This window comes from Neofelis nebulosa, chromosome 14, assembly GCF_028018385.1.
Source record: "Neofelis nebulosa isolate mNeoNeb1 chromosome 14, mNeoNeb1.pri, whole genome shotgun sequence".
Taxonomy (NCBI): domain Eukaryota; kingdom Metazoa; phylum Chordata; class Mammalia; order Carnivora; family Felidae; genus Neofelis; species Neofelis nebulosa.
Window position 1 is genome coordinate 19,978,875 of NC_080795.1, and position 19,156 is coordinate 19,998,030.

Below are 19,156 nucleotides of genomic sequence, written 5' to 3' on the forward strand. Positions count from 1 at the left end.
TAAATAAGGGATGGAAAGTAAAATAAAATTGAATTGTTTTTGAAATGAACTGGAAATAGCCATTCAGCAATATTCGAGACTATTGAATAGAAAATAAAAGAAAAACTTGATGACTGATTAGAAACCAGCCCCTTTATTAAACAGATTTGGGTGTTCTTTTTTTTAATTTTTCAACTAGGATAAAGAAATTTGATAAAGTAGCAAAAAACATATCCATACACAAATAACCTTATAGGAGGTATCCAACCTAGGACTTCTGTTTTAAAAACTGTTTAAAACAAATCATTTACATTTTTATTAATTAAAACAATGTTATTCTTTGTTAAGACCCAAAAATATACTACATGTGCAAAGTACCTACAATACAGTCCTACATTACAGTTTCCCCTTCATTCACCAGGCACTTCCCCGAGAAAATGAACTTCTGAGTTGTCATGTTCCTGACCCGGCACTGCAGACACCCACAGCAGGGGAACTGGTACATGACTTTGGACATCTGATCTTCCAGCCTCATTATGAAACAGGAAATGATGCAGCTAAAGGGGCTTAAGGGACAGGTCACCAGGTCAGATACTCCAAGGGACCTCTGGACTGGGGAAGGAAGAGAAATGATCTCCAAAGGACAGCCCAGAGGTGGGGGCTCAGCACCTGCCCAGGTGCCTCTCAAGGGAGAGACAGTAGTCTCATCCTCAAGTCTTGGCGTTTATTTCATACAACTTGCCATATATATGCTCTAAAATGTATGTCCAGGTGTCTTCACTGCAGCATTATTAGTAATAGCAAAAATTTAAGGAAAAAAACTAAATGTCCACCACTGGAAAATGTTTAAATAAGTTATGGCACAGCCAAATAATGAAATACTATGTAGTAGTTAAAAAATGATGTAGGGCTAGATGTACTGGCATAAAAGGAACTCCAAGAAGTATTTTTATTAATGAAGAAAACAAACTGCTGCAGAAATATACATATACATGTGTATGTAAATATATATACATATATTTATATGTATATATATATATATAAATAATATCTAAGTAAAAATCACACAAACCAAAACAATGCATTTATATGTGGTTGAATATATACTTCCCAATATATACAACACCAAGAAATTCTGTAAGTAGGAATAAGATTGGGAAAGAGGAATAAAGGAGATGCTTGTGCATATACTTTTGTATTTTTGCATGTTTATAATGTGAATTAACTCACATGTATGTGATCTTTATTTACATATCTTGGAATGTATCATGGAAAAGAGAAGCTGTATTGTTTCTGACATGTGCAGCATCTCAGTTATGAGAACAGTTATCTCCTTATTCTACAACATAATAAAATCATTTCAAAAAATTAAGCAAAACTTGTTACTAAAGTTATAATTCATAGGCTATTCACTAGAATTTAAAACTTAGGAAGTCAAGACTATCTGCTATTATCATTTTAAAATGCAAATTAATTTTAATGTTCTATATCTTAAGTTAATTGTTTAAAGTTTCAATGAACATTTTAAAATAAAATTTAAGATGCATTCTTCACTTTTTAACATGGATAAACACACCAGAAAAAAATAATTACACTACTAAATAAAATGACCTAATATTCTCTTATAAATATGCAGATAAAAAGGTTATATCTAAAATTTTTAAATTAGAAAATTAAGATTTTCTTTTTTTTTCAGAAGATTTTCTATCAACATTTGGAGATGCAAACTAAGTTTATTTGGTATATTAAAAGGCAATGTGTTTAATCTAAAACATCTGGTGAAATTGTACATTTTTTAATCCAAGAAGATAACATATGCATCACATGAATGTTTTAAGATACTAGTTATAGAAAACTGAATTTTCTTTTATACTCATTTGGTATGATAAAATAGCCCACTAATTTCAAAGCTAACTAAAAATGTATGCGATGTTGGGGCGCCTGGGCGACTCAGTCGGCTAAGCATCAGACTCTTGATTTCTGCTCGGGTCATGATCTCATGGTTCGTGAGTTTGAGGCCCGCATCAGGTTCTGCGCTGACAGCATGGAGCCTCCTTGGAATTCTCTCTCTCTCTCCTTCTCTCTCTGCCCTTTCCCTGCTTGCTCAGTCTCTCTCTTTCAAAATAAATAAACTTTAAAAAAAATATGTGTGACATTTCTGTCTTCTCTTTCATTAAAGAAAAAAGTGTTATTGAAGAAGGATTTAGCAAAAGTTGACTTTCAACAACTTCAAGTTAGCTTCCTCCTTTCTTCCATGTTCCTCCTTCTGTTTATTGGAGATAAACCTTTAGCATACATGCCCCACAGGAGCAGGGGGACCAGATATCCAGGGTTGTGTCTTTTGCCGCTGGGACAGGGAATTTGTTTAAATATAGGAAGAGTGGGTTAAGTAAGTACATTGAGACTAATTGCAATCAGTTTCTAATGGCCAGAGAAGGGAGTTACAAAATGGACAGGGGATAGTTACATATCAGGTTGGCACTGAAGGTAATGGTGTGAATTCATGGGATGGATGGATGGATAGATAGATAGACAGATAAATAGATAGATAGATAGATAGATAGATAGATAGATAGATAGATGATAGATAAGATGATAGACAATAGATGGACAGATAAAGATGATAGATGATAGATTTGTGTATGTGTGTACATACACATATTTCCTAATTCTCTCTTCTACAGGGTTTAGAAGTAGTATAACACCCTAGGAGCAATGAGCCCATCTAGCACCAGTGCTTGGTTTTTAAAGGCCATCTTCCACTAAAAGGAACCAAAGCTCCTTGGAGAAATGTCTAACTTCAGAGGTGAGGCAGAGAAAATACAACACGAGCCTGGAAAATCTTGTTAAACAAGAAAGCAAAGTGCTCAAAGAATGATGGAGACTTGCCAGAAGGATACCAAAGACAGTTTGAAGGATCCTCAACAGGCAAACTTGAAGCAATTTGAGGTCAATGGATGCTAAAAGTGGTAAGTGAAAGTTTAATAGGAATAAGACACAGTCAGTCCTCATTATTCATAAATTTAGTATTTGCAAATTCACCCACTCACTACAATTTATTTGTAACTCCCAAATCAGTACTTGCCAGTGATGGGGTAGGGGGGGTCTCATTCAAGGACATGCACAGAGTTGCAGGACACACACATTCTTGGCTAAGGCTGCATGAGGCCTCTCACTTTGCCTTCTCGGGTCAGCTTTCATGCTGCAAACAAGTGTCCTTTTCACAAGATATTGTCACATTTTTAGCATTTTTGTGCCTTTGGTGATCTCCCTTTTTCAAATGGCCTCCAAGCATAGTGCTGAAGTGCTGTCTAGTGTTCCTAAGAGGCTTTCATGTGCCTTATGGAGAAAATACATGTGTTAGATACACATCCTTCAGACATAAGTCATAATGCTGTTGGCCACGGGCTCAGTGTTAATGAATCAACAACATACAGTAAAACTTTGGATTGCGAGTAACTTGTTCTATGAGTGTTCCGCAAGACGAGCAAAGATTTTTAATAAACTTTAACTTGATAAACGAGCGATGTCTTGCAATATGCCAAATGTCACATGATCACAACTGAGCCAATGGTTCTTCTCTTTCTCTCCCTCTTTCTCCCTCTCTCTCATTTGCTCACTGCAGGATTGTGGGTGATCGTCAATGCAATGTCACATTTCTGTGAAGTCCTCAAAAGGAGGCAAAAGCAAGTGTCATTGAATAGGTTTCTTGTTAAAGTTGCATAAAAAGAAAAAGATTCCATTGAACCAGTAGAGAGCAGGGATTCTGTTATTGGTAATGAAAGTCATCCTACACAATAACCCTTCTCTGTCTTGTCTCCCAAGAGTAAGTGCAGGTTAATTTGTTTATATTTCTTTACTTTTTATTATTTTGTGTTATATTACAGTATTGTCATCATTTTTACATGAATATTTTTGGGTTGTGGAACGAATCATCTGAGTTTCCATTATTTCTTGTGGGGAAATTCACTTTGATATACAAGTGCTTTGGATTACAAGCATGTTTCCGGAATGAATTCTGCATCCAAACCAAGGTTTTACTTTATATTTAACAAGGTGTCTTTGAACAGAAACACACATAAACCAAGGTTATGTACTGACTGGTTGACAATTATGTTGTGACAGGAATCCACCCCTGTATTTCCCCTAGAGCGATGCTTCCGTATTCCCTGACTCTATGTTCATGTTATTTTATGAAATATAACTACCACGAATGAGACTCAACTGGATTTGCATAGTTTCAAAGCACCTCCCCACAAAATATTTACAAATTACTTATTGACTTATAACTGCAATATATTTATTAACTTTAGAGAAATCTGGTAGCTACAATCTTACCCAAGAGATAAAAGTTCACTAGGAATTAGCATTATATACCTTCTGTTTTAAGACACTGAGCACACCATCATCTCAGTTGTATGCCTATCAAACCCAAATTGAGGGTCATTCTATAAAGTTATCAGCTTGTACTTTTTAAAAAGATCAAGGTCATAAAAGATAAAGATATACGAGAAACTGATCCAGATTGAGGAAGACTAAAATACACCATAACTAAATACAACATGTGATCTGTGAATTGGATTTGGACATTTATAAAGGGCATTGTTGAAATAACAGACAAAGTTCAAACAGAGCTTGTGGTCTAGGTGGTAGCACTGGATCAATGTTCATTTCCTGATTTTGATGGCTGCCCAGTGGTCATGTAGGAGGGTGTCCTTGTATCTAGAAATCACACACTGAAGTAGTACAGGACAGCAGAGCATCATGTCCGCAACTTCTCAGATGGGTCCAAACCATTGACATTGGAGAACTGGAGTACAGCTCCATGTGCTACTTCTGTGGCTTTTACATAAATTTAAAATAGTTTAAAAAACACGAAGTTTAAAAACATAAGCTAAATCCATACATATGCTGTCAAATACCTGATTTTTATGTTGTACTGTATATTTTAGATAAGTTTATTAGTGTCGTTTATGACTGTCATCGTAAAATTAAAAATGCAGCAGTAGGGGGCGCCTGGGTGACTCAATCGGCTAAGCATTGAACTCTTGATTTCCACTCAGGTCATGATCTCACTATGAGGTAGAGCCCTGCATCGGGCTCAGAAGTAGGCATGGAGCCTGCTTTAGATTCTCTCTCTCTCTGTCTCTCTCCACTCCCCCTGCGTCTACCCCTCCCTGCCTCTTGCCCACATGCACGTGTGTGTTTTCTCTTTCCTTTTCTCTTAAAAAATAAATGAATGATTGCATAAATAAATAAAATTTTAAAAAATTCAAAATGCAGTAAAAAGCCTGATGAAGGAGAGATGAGATCATGATAGTGATTCTCATTTTTTTATTGTTTAATGTTACAAAATGTTACAAATTCTATTGTAAGGGCAAGCTGACACTAAAACCGGAAATGCCTTAAACACTAGTAAAGGAGGAATAAAATTCAATACAAAGCACCAGAATTCAATAGCATGTAATATAAGCTATACATAGAAATCACTTTTAGCAGAAGTGTTACTTAAGGAGTGCGCTTGTGATGAGCACCAGGTGTTGTATGTAAATGTTGAATCACTGGGTTGGACACTTGAAAACTAATATTGCATTGTCTGTTGGCTAGCTGGAATTTAAATAAAAACTTTAAAAAAAAAAACCCTGTTACTGTCATTGGAAAATCCTTTGCTTGTTCCCACGTGCACATCCACAGTAGTGCAGGCAACCAGCCGGCATGTGCACCTGGACCGCGTGTTGAGTTGCATGGTGATCGTAATGGTGCTCCGCTACAATAAATTTGATGGAGTCCCCCACTGACCTTGTTTCAGAAAATCTGAGATGTGTGGTGTGGCTGGGTTCCTGTGGAAGCTGATTAAGGGCAGAGGCAATAGCTTCTTGTTCTCCGAGGCCTCGCAGCTCACAGCATAAAATGAGGCAGCAGGTGTTGATATCTGTGTAAGTTTTTGACCATCAGGCAAGTGTGCCCCAATATGTGTGAGTATTTTGTGCTCAATCATAAAATAAGCCTACAACTTGAAGTATCTACTTAGAATAAAGTGGGGGGGTTTTTTGTTTGTTTTGTTTTTTGTTTTTGAAGAGTAAAGCTTTAAGTGAGCCTGGGTTTCATAGGAACCAAAAGGTAGCAGGCATCTTTTAAAGTGAGCAGAGGGAGAAACTCACTGGGAATACATTTAGTCGGTGTGAAATGGATCCCATTCTGGAGATAGGTCTGTGGGGCACTACCATGCTGAAAGACCCCTTTTCAGTGGTTCTTTATGCTGATGTAGCAAGGTTTGTAGCATGTGACCTGATATCCCAAAACCAGCCGATTGGGCCAGGCAAAGAGGCTGGACTCAAAGGTGCTTCTGGAAGGTAGCCCTGCAGCCAACAGGCTTGGGACACCCCATGTGAACCACATGCTGGCCAAGCCCTTTATTTCACGCCCCTTAGTGTTGGCACCTGAGACAGAGAGTGAACTAGGCAGTGAGTATGAAGATTTGAGTGAGAACATAAGTAAGGAAAAGGAACTGAGCCTCAACCTGCAGTTGAGTATGCAGAGTGGCTGTGGGTCCAGAAGCAGGGACCACATTCCCAGAACTGCCAGGGGCCCTTGAGAGAGCCTTACACTAGAACCCCACTATCTTAGGGGGCATGAACTTGCTTCTGTCCTTTACAAACTGAAAGCACACATCATGCCTTTTTGTCTTAAACTACTGAAACAGACTTTCTTACTTAATGATAAATTTGAAAAAGATATACTAACAGAGAGAATGACCAAGAAAATAAGAAGGCTTGGCTGCCATGAACTTGACCTCACTTGCAAGACCCTTAAGACAGGGTTGCTCTCCACCCTTCCAGTTCTGAAGTACGTGATTGCCCACCATAAGCTCCCTACATGGCCATGGTCTTTCTTGTCTCTACTATTAACTGTATCCCTCACCAGTCTGCTCAGCAAATGTCAAGTTCATCCATCTAGTCTATAAGATACAGCCCCTCCGGACAGACAAGTGCTCCTCCTCCGTGCTCCCACAGCATGCCATTCATACTGCTACTCATCAAGTCTTCCATAGCTGTGTGTGTTTACCTGTTTCAAGAGAGTGTAAATGCTACAAAAGGAGGACTGTGGTACATCTGTATAGCTTCATCTCCTAGCATATATCTGGCATTTAGTAGGTCCTCAAAAACATATTTGGAATGTGTTTATTAATATTCATTATAAGATCATAGCAACAATTTGTACTAAAACAATATCCACATACTTGTAAGAAAATAAAGTCTATTCCAAAGATGCCTAATTTCCTCCTGAGGAGTGAGCTAGTTTTTAAGAAAGTATAAGATAAACGTTGGTCCATATAGTGGTAGACTTACCAAAACCACAGAAAAATGTGAAGGACCAAATAGATAATCCTTTTCAAAGTATGGCTTTTGAGAGCTAAAGAAACCTAAAAGAATTTAGATCAAATTATAAACTAAAGATTCCATTAAAGAAAACAATAAAATGCTAACAAGAGAAGAAGGAGGAAATATACAGTATTCATTCATCCAGCATAACTGGGAAAGAGGTGTTTGGTGTGCTTGAATTTTTCAGATAACTGGGCATTTGCCTCTTAAAGCAACAAAGCTGTAAACATTTTTTTCTATGAATTAACTGGTATTACTGGAAAATCTATAGCATAATTTGACATTTTCTTTAAGATTCAAAGTCACAATTATGAATGATAATATCTATATGCTAATTTGTTTTAATATATTTTTAATCCTTCTATTTATTTTCTGATCTTTTTTGGTTGTGGGAACATTCCTTCCCTATGATATGTCATGGTGTCTGTTTTTGTCTGCTGACATTCTCCTTCTACATCAGCTTTTCTCTGTTACGTTCTTCTAAGGACCTTTATTAGGTAGACATAGATTTCAATTTTGTTCTTTTGACATCTATTTTTTGTTTTTAATTTAAACTGGGGATAGGATGAGGGGAGTGGTTTTATTATTATGTAAAATGGATGATGGGAATGCAAACTGGTGCAGCCACTCTGGAAAACAGTATGGAGCTTCCTCAAAAAACTAAAAATAGAACTACCCTATGACCCAGCAATTGCACTACTAGGCATTTATCCAAGGGATACAGGTGTGCTGTTTCGAAGGGACACGTGCACCATGTTTATAGCAGCACTACCAACAATAGCCAAAGTATGGAAAGAGCCCAAATGTCCATCGATGGGTGAATGGATAAAGAAGATGTGGTGTGTGTGTGTGTGTGTGTATATATATATATATATATATATATATATATATATATACACAATGGAGTATTATTCGGCAATCAAAAAGAAGGAAATCTTGCCATTTGCAACTATGTGGATGGAACTGGAGGGTATTATGCTAAGTGAAATTAGTCAGAGAAAGACAAAAATCATATGACTTCACTCATATGAGGACTTTAAGAGACAAAACCGATGAACATAAGGGAAGGGAAACAAAAACAATATAAAAACAGGGAGGCGGACAGAACAGAAGAGATTCATAAATATGGAGAACAAACTGAGGGTTACGGGAGGGATTGTGGGAGGGGGGATGGGCTACATGGGTAAGGGGCACTAAGGAATCTACTCCAGATGTACAACATAGTGATTCAACAATACATTCTATGCTCACAATTAAATAAATAAATAAATAAATAAATAAATAAATAAATAAAATAGACGAATACTATGAAATACGATGAAATTGTTGACTGAATTCTATTACCTGGAAATTAACATTAATCCCAGATATAAATGATAAACATCAAATACCAAACAAACATACTGACCTTTGTTAATGCTTTTTGTAATTTTTCTGACATAGATATTTTTGGGCATAATATGTCTTCTTGTGGAAAAAACAAAGATTTATCTAAAGTTTACAGCCCATGTCTAAATTCAAATAAAATAAATATCTTTTCAGAAACAATTTATTGACGTAAAATTCACATAACATATAATTAACTATTTTAAAGTAAATGATTCAGTAGTATTTGGTACGTTTACAATGGTGTGCAGCCACCACATCTATCTAGTTTCAAAATATACTATTTTATTATAAAAATAATGTAAGCATTTATGTTCAGGAATGATATTGGAACTCACTTTCATTTTATTCTTTATAACTTTATGCACTTTCTAAATTTTCTACTATGGGTATGTATTGCTCTTATATTCAAAAAAAAAACAACCAAACAAACAGAAAACTGCAATTTTAAAAGGATGCAACAATATGTCCTCTTCCAGAACAAGTCTTCCCTGACTCAGGCAGCTGACTTAGGAATTCCTTCCTCCTGCTCCTTCAACTTTCCTTAGAATGTACATACCTCCATTTAAAGACTTCTATTGTATTATGTCTATTTTCCTTTCTACCTCCTAGTTCTTCATTCTATGGTAATTGGTCAATAAAGATATTTGTGAAAGACAGAAAGCAAGAAAGCAGGAAAGCAAGAAAGCAAGCAAGGAAGCAAGCAAGAAAGAGAGCGGGGCTGGGAGGGAGTTGTTCTCCTGTGTAACGCGGCCAACATACAACCCAAGCGTCCCTATTTCCTGCTCATCTTCTTTGAAACTAATGACCCCCACTGTGTTCCCTAATCATAAGTCTCCCTGAAAATATTGCAGTTTTCCCTTCCCCTCCAAAACACTCTGGCAAATGGCATTCCCTGCTTGCCAAAAAAAAAAAAAAAAGAAGTAGAAGGAACTAGGTGACTTTGCATATCAGAATCCCCTCTGGGCCAGCATGTGAAGTTCCATGGCCATTTACGTACAAACAGTGGACAGAAACAGCAGCTGTCAAGGCCCAAGATACATCATTAGTGGTTACTGGCCACAGTACTGTTGTGCTTGTTTAAATCCAGCATCAATGAGTAATTTTATATATAACTTTCTAAGTAGATACTACTCTGATGAGTAATCCCACAGTTAATTTGCACTGAATGTAAAGAAAGTGCTTTCTTTTTCAGGAATTCTTTGTTAGGCCTGTTACCATTTACCTCCTAAGCTCTAACTCTAAAGGTCTGGCTTACCGCAAGATGACATACGTACAACAAAATAAACGCAAAAGAGAAATGAAACAAGGAACCAGAGATAGAGAAGACATAAATACAGCAGAACATCAAAACCAGAAAAAAAGGAATTAAATATGTCTATAAGATCCTTGCTGGGCTTCAACTTTGACTCTTCTTCCCGGCCACCAAAACAAAAAGTTGTACAATCATCGTTTGCAGAAAAGATCTAATTGCTTTTCCTCACTCTGCTGTAGACTAGTGACTCTCACAGTGTGATCCCTGGACTACCAGCATCAGCATCACCTGAGAAGCTGTTACAAATGCAAATTCTCAGGCCATACCCCAGGCCTCCTGACTCTAATGCTCTGAGCCAGGACCCAACCCTCTGGGTTTTAATAAGCCCTTGTGGTGCTTCCTAGAGAGCCTCAGTTTGAGAACCAGTGTTTTCACTACACAGGGTTTTATATAAAGGGCAGTAGGCAATGCACCTATGGCAAATATGGGGAATTCAAAAGCAATGGCTTTCAAAACAAAACAAAACAAAACAAACAAAAGCAACAGCTTTCAATAAAAGCTGCAAACATAAAACTAACCTGTAATTCAGCAAAGGAACAAAGGCAGGATGCAAGAGCGCTAACATAGCATAGACCAGGCTTTGGTGATCCCTCTTTGCTGAGTCAAGGATTGACCCCAACATATTCCATACTATACTAGTTTTAAAACATGTAGCAAAGGGCCACATGCAATAGTTCTCGATGTTCTTGGGCAACTCAGATTTGGGATTTATTCCTCTGCTCCTCTCAGCCAGCTCCTCTCCCCATATCTGAGGTTGAAATCCTGAAACCAGCTTTGACCCCTTCATCCCCATTATCCTCATATCAGTTACCACATCCTATACACACAACCTCTCTTTCCCTTCTCATCACTCAATAATTCAGTCTTCAAATATTGACTTTCTACTAAGCGGTATAAATTCATCAAGGTACCTGGCGGACAAAATATCCTTGCCTTCGTGGGGCCTACTTTCTCACTGTGGAGACAACAAATAAGATAGATAAATAAGTAAAATATATAATATGTTAAATAGTGATGAGTACTAAGGAGAAAAATAGAGGAGGGCAGGAGATAAGAAGCTTTGGAGACGAAGGTGGAGATTTGTAAAAAGGGTGACCAAGCAAGGTCTCACTGAGAAGGGACACTTTGAGTAACATCCTGCAGGAAGTGAGGACTTCTAGGGAAGAGCATACCCAGTACAATAATGTCAAATGCAAAGGCCGTGAGGTGAAAATATGCCTGGCAAGTTTGAGGACCAGTGAGGAGCCCGATGTGGCTGAAGTGGAATAAACAAATGGGCCTGTAGGAGGGAGATGGGGTTAAACAGATAAGCAGGGACCAGACACTAACCCTGGTAGGTCATAGAGGGAGGAGACTTTTCTGCGAGTGAGATAGGAGACCACAGAAGCTGGCAGAGGAGAGGCATCCTTCTGGCTGCAGAGTTGAAAGCAACCAAGAGGGAGCAAGGATAGAAGTAGGGGGACTAGTTTGGCAGGCTACTGTCCTTTCCTTGTTTGCTACTCAAAACTATCGTCGCCTTTCCCTGGGACTCTGCCATAGCTTTCCACCTGGGCCCCTCCTCCCATTCTACCCCTTTCCCTCCCTAATCTACCAAATGGAGTGCCCTCAAGTGTCTGCTCAAACCTCCCCACTGCCCCCTAGGGACAGATTCCATTAAAAGTTACTAGAACTTGGGGCACTTGAGTGGCTCAGCGGGTTAAGCATCCAACTTCAGCTCAGCTCTGATCTCACCGTTCACGGGTTCAAGCCCCACATCAGGCTCTGTGCAGACAGCTCAGAGCCTGGAGCCCACTTTGGATTCTGTGTCTCCCTCTCTCTCTGACTCTCCCCCACTCGCACTCGGTGTCTCCCTTTCTCAAAAATAAATAAACATTTAAAAAAATTTTTTTTTAAGTTACTAGAACTCAAGCTCTCTACAACACAATGTGGCCATGCCTTCCCTGCCCAACCTCATCTCGCAGGTATCTCCACGTACAACCAACCACAGTACACTTGCTCCGCATTCTCAAACACATCTACACCGTCTGACCTTGCCTTTGCTGTCTCTGACTGTAACCATCCAACCTCCACCTACCGAAACCCTCCCAGCCTGCCGGGATTCTCCACCAATCACACCTCCTCCATGAAACCATTCCTGACCCCTCAAACAGATGTTCCCTTGCCTGCCATTGAAGTTCACACCATCGTGTCAGTCCTCCTTTCTGGTCTTTCCATCTGTACTCGTCCTGTCTCCCTCCATGGACTACAAGCGCCCTAAGGGCAAACCATGGCTCACTCCTCTTTATCTCTGCCGCAGCATGGCATACAGCACTTCGACAGAGTGACTAGTCATTGAATTAAGTGATGCCAACACAATCCTTCAGTGATCAAAATTCCATAACCTCCAGTAGCTGTTTTAAATCAGTTCATCATTTCAGAATAACTATTTTATTTAGTTAGGATTATAAACATATTGCAATCTACCACAGACAAAAGTCTGGAAGAGAAGAATCTGTTATATTTTATGCTAATTAATAATGCTAAGCAGTTAAAAGATTAAAAGTGGACACAAAAGTAAAAATTTTTTTCTTATGATTAACTGTAACCAAAAGTTTTCTATTTAGGAAGATATCCAGCTAAATTTGGAAGACACCAAAATGCTGGACCTCAAACCTCAGGAAAATTGATCTAGTTAAGAATTTTAAGTGTTTATTTTTATTGGTAAGATTTTGATGCAATCAATGTTAATCTCTTTATGGAAGGGTGATGCAGACACACTAAAAATTCTACTTTCTCCTTTGTGGTGTTTTAAAACAGTCTTATTCCTGCATAATTTATAACAAGAATCTAGAAACACTGAGTCATATTTCCCCAATGTCTATCATTAAAATGTGGAGGCAGAGAGTGGATTTGTATGGTTCAAATCATTTTTTTTAAGGAAGTATAAGTTATTAACTTGGGTATCTTGTCACCTCCTCTTTGAAGAAGCAAACACTGGTATCCAAATTTCAAATATTAAGTAAAGGGGCACCTGGGTGGCTCAGTCAGTTGAGTGTCTGACTCTTGATTTGGGCTCAGGTCATGATCTCAGAGTTGTGAGATCGGGCTCTGCACTGAACATGGAACAGCTTAAAAGTCTCTCTGTCTCTCTGTCTCTCTCTCTCTCTCTTTCTCCCCCTCTGCTCCTCTCCCCCGCTCGTGCTCTCTCTCTCGCTCTCTCTCTCTCTCTCAAATAAAATTTTAAACTTTGGGGGCATCTGGGTGGCTCAGTTGGTTAAGCATCCAACTCTTGGTTTCAGCTCAACTCATGGTTTGTGAGTTTGAGCCCCACATAGGGCTCCAAGCTGACATTGTCGAGCCTGCCTGAGATTCTCCCTCTCCTTCTCTCTCTGCCCCTCCCCTGCTCTCTCTCTCTGTCTCTCTCTCTCTCAAAATAAATAAATAAAATTAAAAAAAAAAAATATATGAAATAAGACCTAAAGGATGGAGCACCTGGGTGGCTCAGTTGGTTAAGTGCCCAACCTCGCTCAGGTCATGATCTCACAGTTCATGGGTTCCAGACCTGCATCCAGACCAGCCTGAAGCCTGCTTCGGATTCTGTGTCTCCCTCTCTCTCTCTGCCCCTCACCTGCTCACATTCTGTCTCTCTCTCTCAAAAATAAATAAACATTAAAAAAAAATTTTTTTAAAAGACCTGAAGGAGCCCTCCTGCAGAAAGCTGGACAAGGGAAAAAAGAATCTGAGAATCACACTCAGACTTAACTCAAAATGAAATCTTAGCAACCATTCTTTAATTCAAGGCCTCAATGAGGGATCTCCCTTTCGTAACACAAACTGTGTCCACAGTGGAATGACTCCCAGAGATGTAATTTGTCCTTTTGAAAAGCAGATTAAATATTAGACTGTCATTTCCTATAGGTGATAGGTATTACATATTCTGGAGAAAATCACTAAGTACAAGATAAATAGGAATTAATCGTAAATATTCTATTAAACATGATTCCTACATCATTAACATCATGTGAACCATTTTTAGCAAAATATTTGCACTTCATACTCCCATTAAAACAGAATTCCTTTCTAAAAGGACAAAGTGCTTCCTGAAGTCCCAGTCCAGATACAATTAGAGAACCCAGCACAAGTGAAAGTAAAAATGAACCAGCTCTGTATCCCAATCAGGAGGTTTAGCTGCAGAAGCGAGATCAGTCATCACAATGAAGGCATAGGATGAAAAAGCTGGGAATGTATCAGAAACACTGACAGAAAATCAGAAAGGAAACAGATTTTATAAACCAACTACCCATCACTGCTAAGACTCCTCTTACTTTTTTTCTTTAAAAGAAAATATCCTCATCTATCATATTGAGCATAGAGAAGACAGAGAGGAGAAATCCCTAGCAGTACAAGATGATCCACAATAAAATAATATATAGATTCAGTTTTGAAAAATAATCTTAGAATTCCATAACCACTTTTTCCACTTTTGAACCCACATGCCTAAGTGCCCTTTCCCACAGAAGTAGGCCCTGAGTCAAAAATTCAAGTCCAAGCAGTTTATTGGGGAGGTTCAGAAAAAGCTGTTCAGGAGTGCCCAGGACACAAGAGTCCCCTACAAGGGATGTAGAAATATACCTCAGAACTGTCTCACCCATCAAGTAGGGAAGCTGGGGTGTTCATCAGCCAGTGGTTAAGACTGCCATGGGGAGGGGGAGACCTGGGTGGCTTAGCCAGTTAAGTGCCCGACGTGGATTCTGGTCATGATCTTGTGATTCGTGAGTTGAAGCCCGACATCATGCTCTCTGCTGTCAGTGCGGAGCCTGCTTCAGATCCTCTGTCCCCTCTCTCTGCCCCTCCCCCACCCTCTCAAACATAAATAAACATTGGTGGGGGTGGGGGGGAGACTGCTGTGTGGAGAGTGGGAGAGTGTTAATTCCCTGGCACTTGATACCAGACTCAAGTAGGAGCCAAGAGGTTTCCCAGCCCACAAAGAAAATCCTCAGGCAAGAAAGACCTGCAGACCTTCAGGAAGGTACCAGCAGCCAGCAGGCCTCCGCCACAAAGATGGTAAGGTCCCAGAGGGAGATGGGACATGAACATCATTGTCTACACTGCATCCTCCAAAGGAACGCCATCCCCCTCTCCAGTCATATCTGTTGTTGGTGTTTGATATCAGTCTTCTCTTCCTTTTCTCTACTATCCAAGACAGCATATATTTCACATTTAAGCATCTACCCCTAAGCTATAAAATATACTATCTTAGCTTACCTATGTCTTTATTTTCCCTTTGACTCTACTTTAAATTCTTTATAAATTAAGACTAAGTTGGGGCACCTGGGTGGCTCAGTCAATCAAGTGTCCAACTCGATTTTGGCTCATGTCATGATCTCACAGTTTTGTAAGATCAAGCCCTGGGGGCTCAGTGCTGACAGCATGGAGCCTGCTTGGGATTCTCTCTATCCCTCTCTCTCTGCCATTCCCCTGTTCAAATGCTCTCTCTCTCTCTCTCTCTCAAATAAATAAATATTTTTTTAAAAAAGACTCTGTCTATTGTTGTGTTGTAAATTCTTTAATATCAGTCTTGCTCTCTATCGAGTTATAAAAAAAAATTACTCCTTGGTAATAGCCAACAGGATCCATAATACACCCATGAAAATGATGGGTCGGCCCACATGATAAGAGCTCAGGCCACACTAGCATCCAAAGAATCCTTGATGGTATTAGAGGAGAGTAATTTTTGCAGTTCCAAAAGTACACACTGTCACAAAATAATTGCAGGGGGAAGGGGAGTAGAGGAGGCAGGTCTAAAACTTAACTGGGAAGGACCATTTTCAAAGAAATGTGACTTCACTTGTTTTGCAAAAATATGGTCTTAAAAAAAGTCCGATCTAACTATTATTTTTCTTTGACTACAGGGACTATTCCGTAATATATTAGTAACTTCCTTCTAGGCCTAAAAAGTTCCTCTTTGACTTTAGTGTGTATATAATCAAAGTGAGAGGATAATGTGCCTAGGTAAATTTTACCTAAAACAATCTTGACTGATGTAAGCACTTGGTAAATCCTATGCTTCATAATTTCAAGAAGAAAAAAAAAATCAACTCAGGGATTAAAAGGCTGAAATCAATGGGAATGTGGTATTATAGTTTTCTTGACTTAGAGGGACTTACTGTCACTCAACAGATAGACTGAACACTGAACAAATATTGCCTGGTTAAAATTAATTTGTTTGGGTTTGAGATTGCCTAATCTAGTCTTTAATTTTAAGACAAATAAAAATGAAAAAATAGACCCATACACATCTCTGAAACTTTCTGGATGTTTTTACACTGATGTTTAGAGGCCCATTCTATGGCCACTTACAAGCATCTGACAGAGCCACTGTGAAATGAGATTGCTACCCAGTATTAGATTTTACTTTTAGGTAAGGATCAGGCCACACATCACCAAACCCACCGTTCCTCCGGAAAAAAACCATTCATCATACAATGCAGTATTTTAAAAATCAGACATCTCTACTTACAGTAAATGACATACATAAATATCTGTATCTTTAGGGTCTATATCAGTGCTTCTCAAACAATCTGTGATGAAGAACTATTTTTGAATTGATGTTTCCAGGCTGTCATATACTGATACTTTTGCAAAATATATTAAAGAAGAACTATAAGAAAATAAAATGTTTACCATACAAAATGCAAACTAAGTTTATTATCTTTATTAGATTCAACAGGCATAAAGTTATTGTCAAATATCTTTAAACGTTTCTCAACACTTACTCAAACTTTCAGTACTTATCACAAGCCAGTAGCAGTTGGTGGGTAGCACTGGCCTTGGACCACAGTTTGAGTAGCACTGATCTAAAATACCATGCACTAAATAAATAAATAAATAAATGAACAAATAAATAAATAAATAAATAAACACACAGATAAAAATAAGATAAAATAAAGTAACTGCACACATATTTTCTCAAAAGATATACTTTACCTCTGACATTCTTTCCAAATCCCATAGAAGAAACTTTTTTGTCCACTTGTTCACTATTGTTTGATTTCTCCTTCATAACGTCATCATCACTAACAACATCAGCAGAAAATTTTTTCTTTTTCTTTTTCTTGTGTCGAGGAGGAAGCTTTTTTGGAAAAGTAAACATTGGGAATATCACAAGAAACATTGCAATGGCACAAAGGAGGAATCCACTCCACCTAAAAAATTGGGAAATGTGAATAGCATTTATGGCCTTTGTATTATGAGTGAGAACAAATTAGCAAAGTAGAAGTTCATGGTAATAAAATTCTCCAGGGAAAATTTTTTACCTTCAACAACTGTAAAGCAATAGGAAGTTGGACAAACTAAGAAAGCTCAGGAGTCCTCCCTTTCTATGTTATAAATGAGAAATCTACCCAATAATTATACAAGTATGTTAATGAACATTATAATTAGCAACCTGACTAGAATTTTATTCAAATATTTGTTAGTTCTGCTATAATGTGCATTTTACAATAAATCAAGAAATAAAAAATAAATCAATAACTCATAAGTATAATAAGAAAATAACACAGACTCTCTCAGCATGCTTTGTGGACCAAAATAGACACATTTTTCTTACAGAAAACCATCCTTACCTCATGTGAAATGTATTTTAAATTGCTAATGGCATTCAAATATTTTTCTGCAAGAATTTCAGAATATATTGAGCCTCTTAGCTGGCCCTTACCATAGTTAATCATGAGGGCCACCGAAGACACTTATGTTTGATCACTGCCTTCAAGAACTTACCTAGTTGTAAAGGAGCTAAAAATATAAGAAACAATCTCCAAGGAATGCACGAATGTATACAATTAAGTGTTAGATCATGTGGTATAAACTATGAATGCTATAAACATTCAGATAAAGGAAATGTGTGTTAGAAACAGACACAGGAGAAGCAGACCTTGGAGAAGCAGACCTTGAGCTATGTAGAATTGAGAGTCTGTCATTGAACTCATCTGAGGTTGCCATGCTGCAGAGAGCAGAAAGCAAATGTAGAGAGTAGAACTCAAATTCTAGTTAAGGCTTTGGGCTTCTTGCTTGCGTAATTCCTCAGGCGCAATCTCTCAGTCCCCTGTCAACCCTTTCTTACCAAAGCAAGTAGAGGCTTCTGATCCTACCTAACAGGGTTGCCACTTTCTTACATACTGACTCCTTGCCTCTCATCTCTGTCCTTAAAGCTTTCAGGTTCTTAATGCTCAGACTCTGACTTCTGTATCAGCACATTCCTATAGTTGCAACCTGGATGCAAGCAGCATTCTAAGCATCGGTGTTGAAATCAACATTAATCATCATCCATTAAGAATATTAATCATCCATTAAGAATGTAGATCGGGGCATCTGAGTGGCTCAGTCGGTTAAGCGTCTGATTCTTGATTTCGGCTCAGGGCATGATCTCATGGTTTGTGAGATCAAACCCCACGCTGAGCTCTGCACTGACAGGGCAGAACCTGCCTGAGATTCTCCCTCTCCCTCTCTCTCTGCCCCTCCCCTGCTTGTGCTCCCTCTCTCTCAAAATAAATAAATAAACATTAAATATATATATATTAAAAAAAGAATACAGATCAATAGAAAAGTAAAAATTCATTCAAAAATAGCGTTTCTATTAAAGTACTGTTATCAGCTGCTAAAAAGGTCACACTTTTGCTGACAGAATAATTCCAAATAACTCCATAAACCAGTCATTAATAACCCAGTGTGCTATTTTCAAAGATACTTAAAGTTATATCAAATGAAGATTTATAAACAATCAGAAAAAAAGGCTTTATTTTGAGAAGATTGCTCAGAGCAGACTTCTAGCAATTTCAATTATTCAGTGTACAATCAAGAACCCAGTGCCCGACACAGATTAGGTACTGAAAATCCTGAATAAATAACATTGAATGAGATAGGTTTTAAAAAATAAAGTCATCTGTCTACAGAGAACATGGCTACGATCCTACCTGGCCCTGTAGTAACTCACTGCTTATGGGGCCTTTGCTGATCTGTCCCTCCTTATCTACCACCTTTCTGCACACACTACATTCAAGTCCCTTGAACTCCCTCAGTTCCCTAGACCAGAACAGGACAGATAGCGCAATATAAG

At 38.3% G+C, this 19,156-nt stretch overlaps 1 protein-coding gene across 4 annotated transcripts in view; it reads right to left on the reverse strand.

The window, feature by feature from the left end:
* Positions 1-19,156, reverse strand: part of SLCO5A1 (solute carrier organic anion transporter family member 5A1) — a 299,230-nt gene that overhangs the window by 61,695 nt on the left and 218,379 nt on the right. For all 4 annotated transcript variants that reach the window (XR_009253722.1, XR_009253721.1, XM_058699780.1 and 1 more), the window contains exon 4: positions 17,029-17,246. Coding sequence is in view for 2 of the 4 variants with exons in the window: in XM_058699780.1 (XP_058555763.1) it covers positions 17,029-17,246 (218 nt within the window). In the remaining 2 variants the exon portion in view is untranslated. The remainder of the gene's footprint in view (positions 1-17,028; positions 17,247-19,156) is intronic.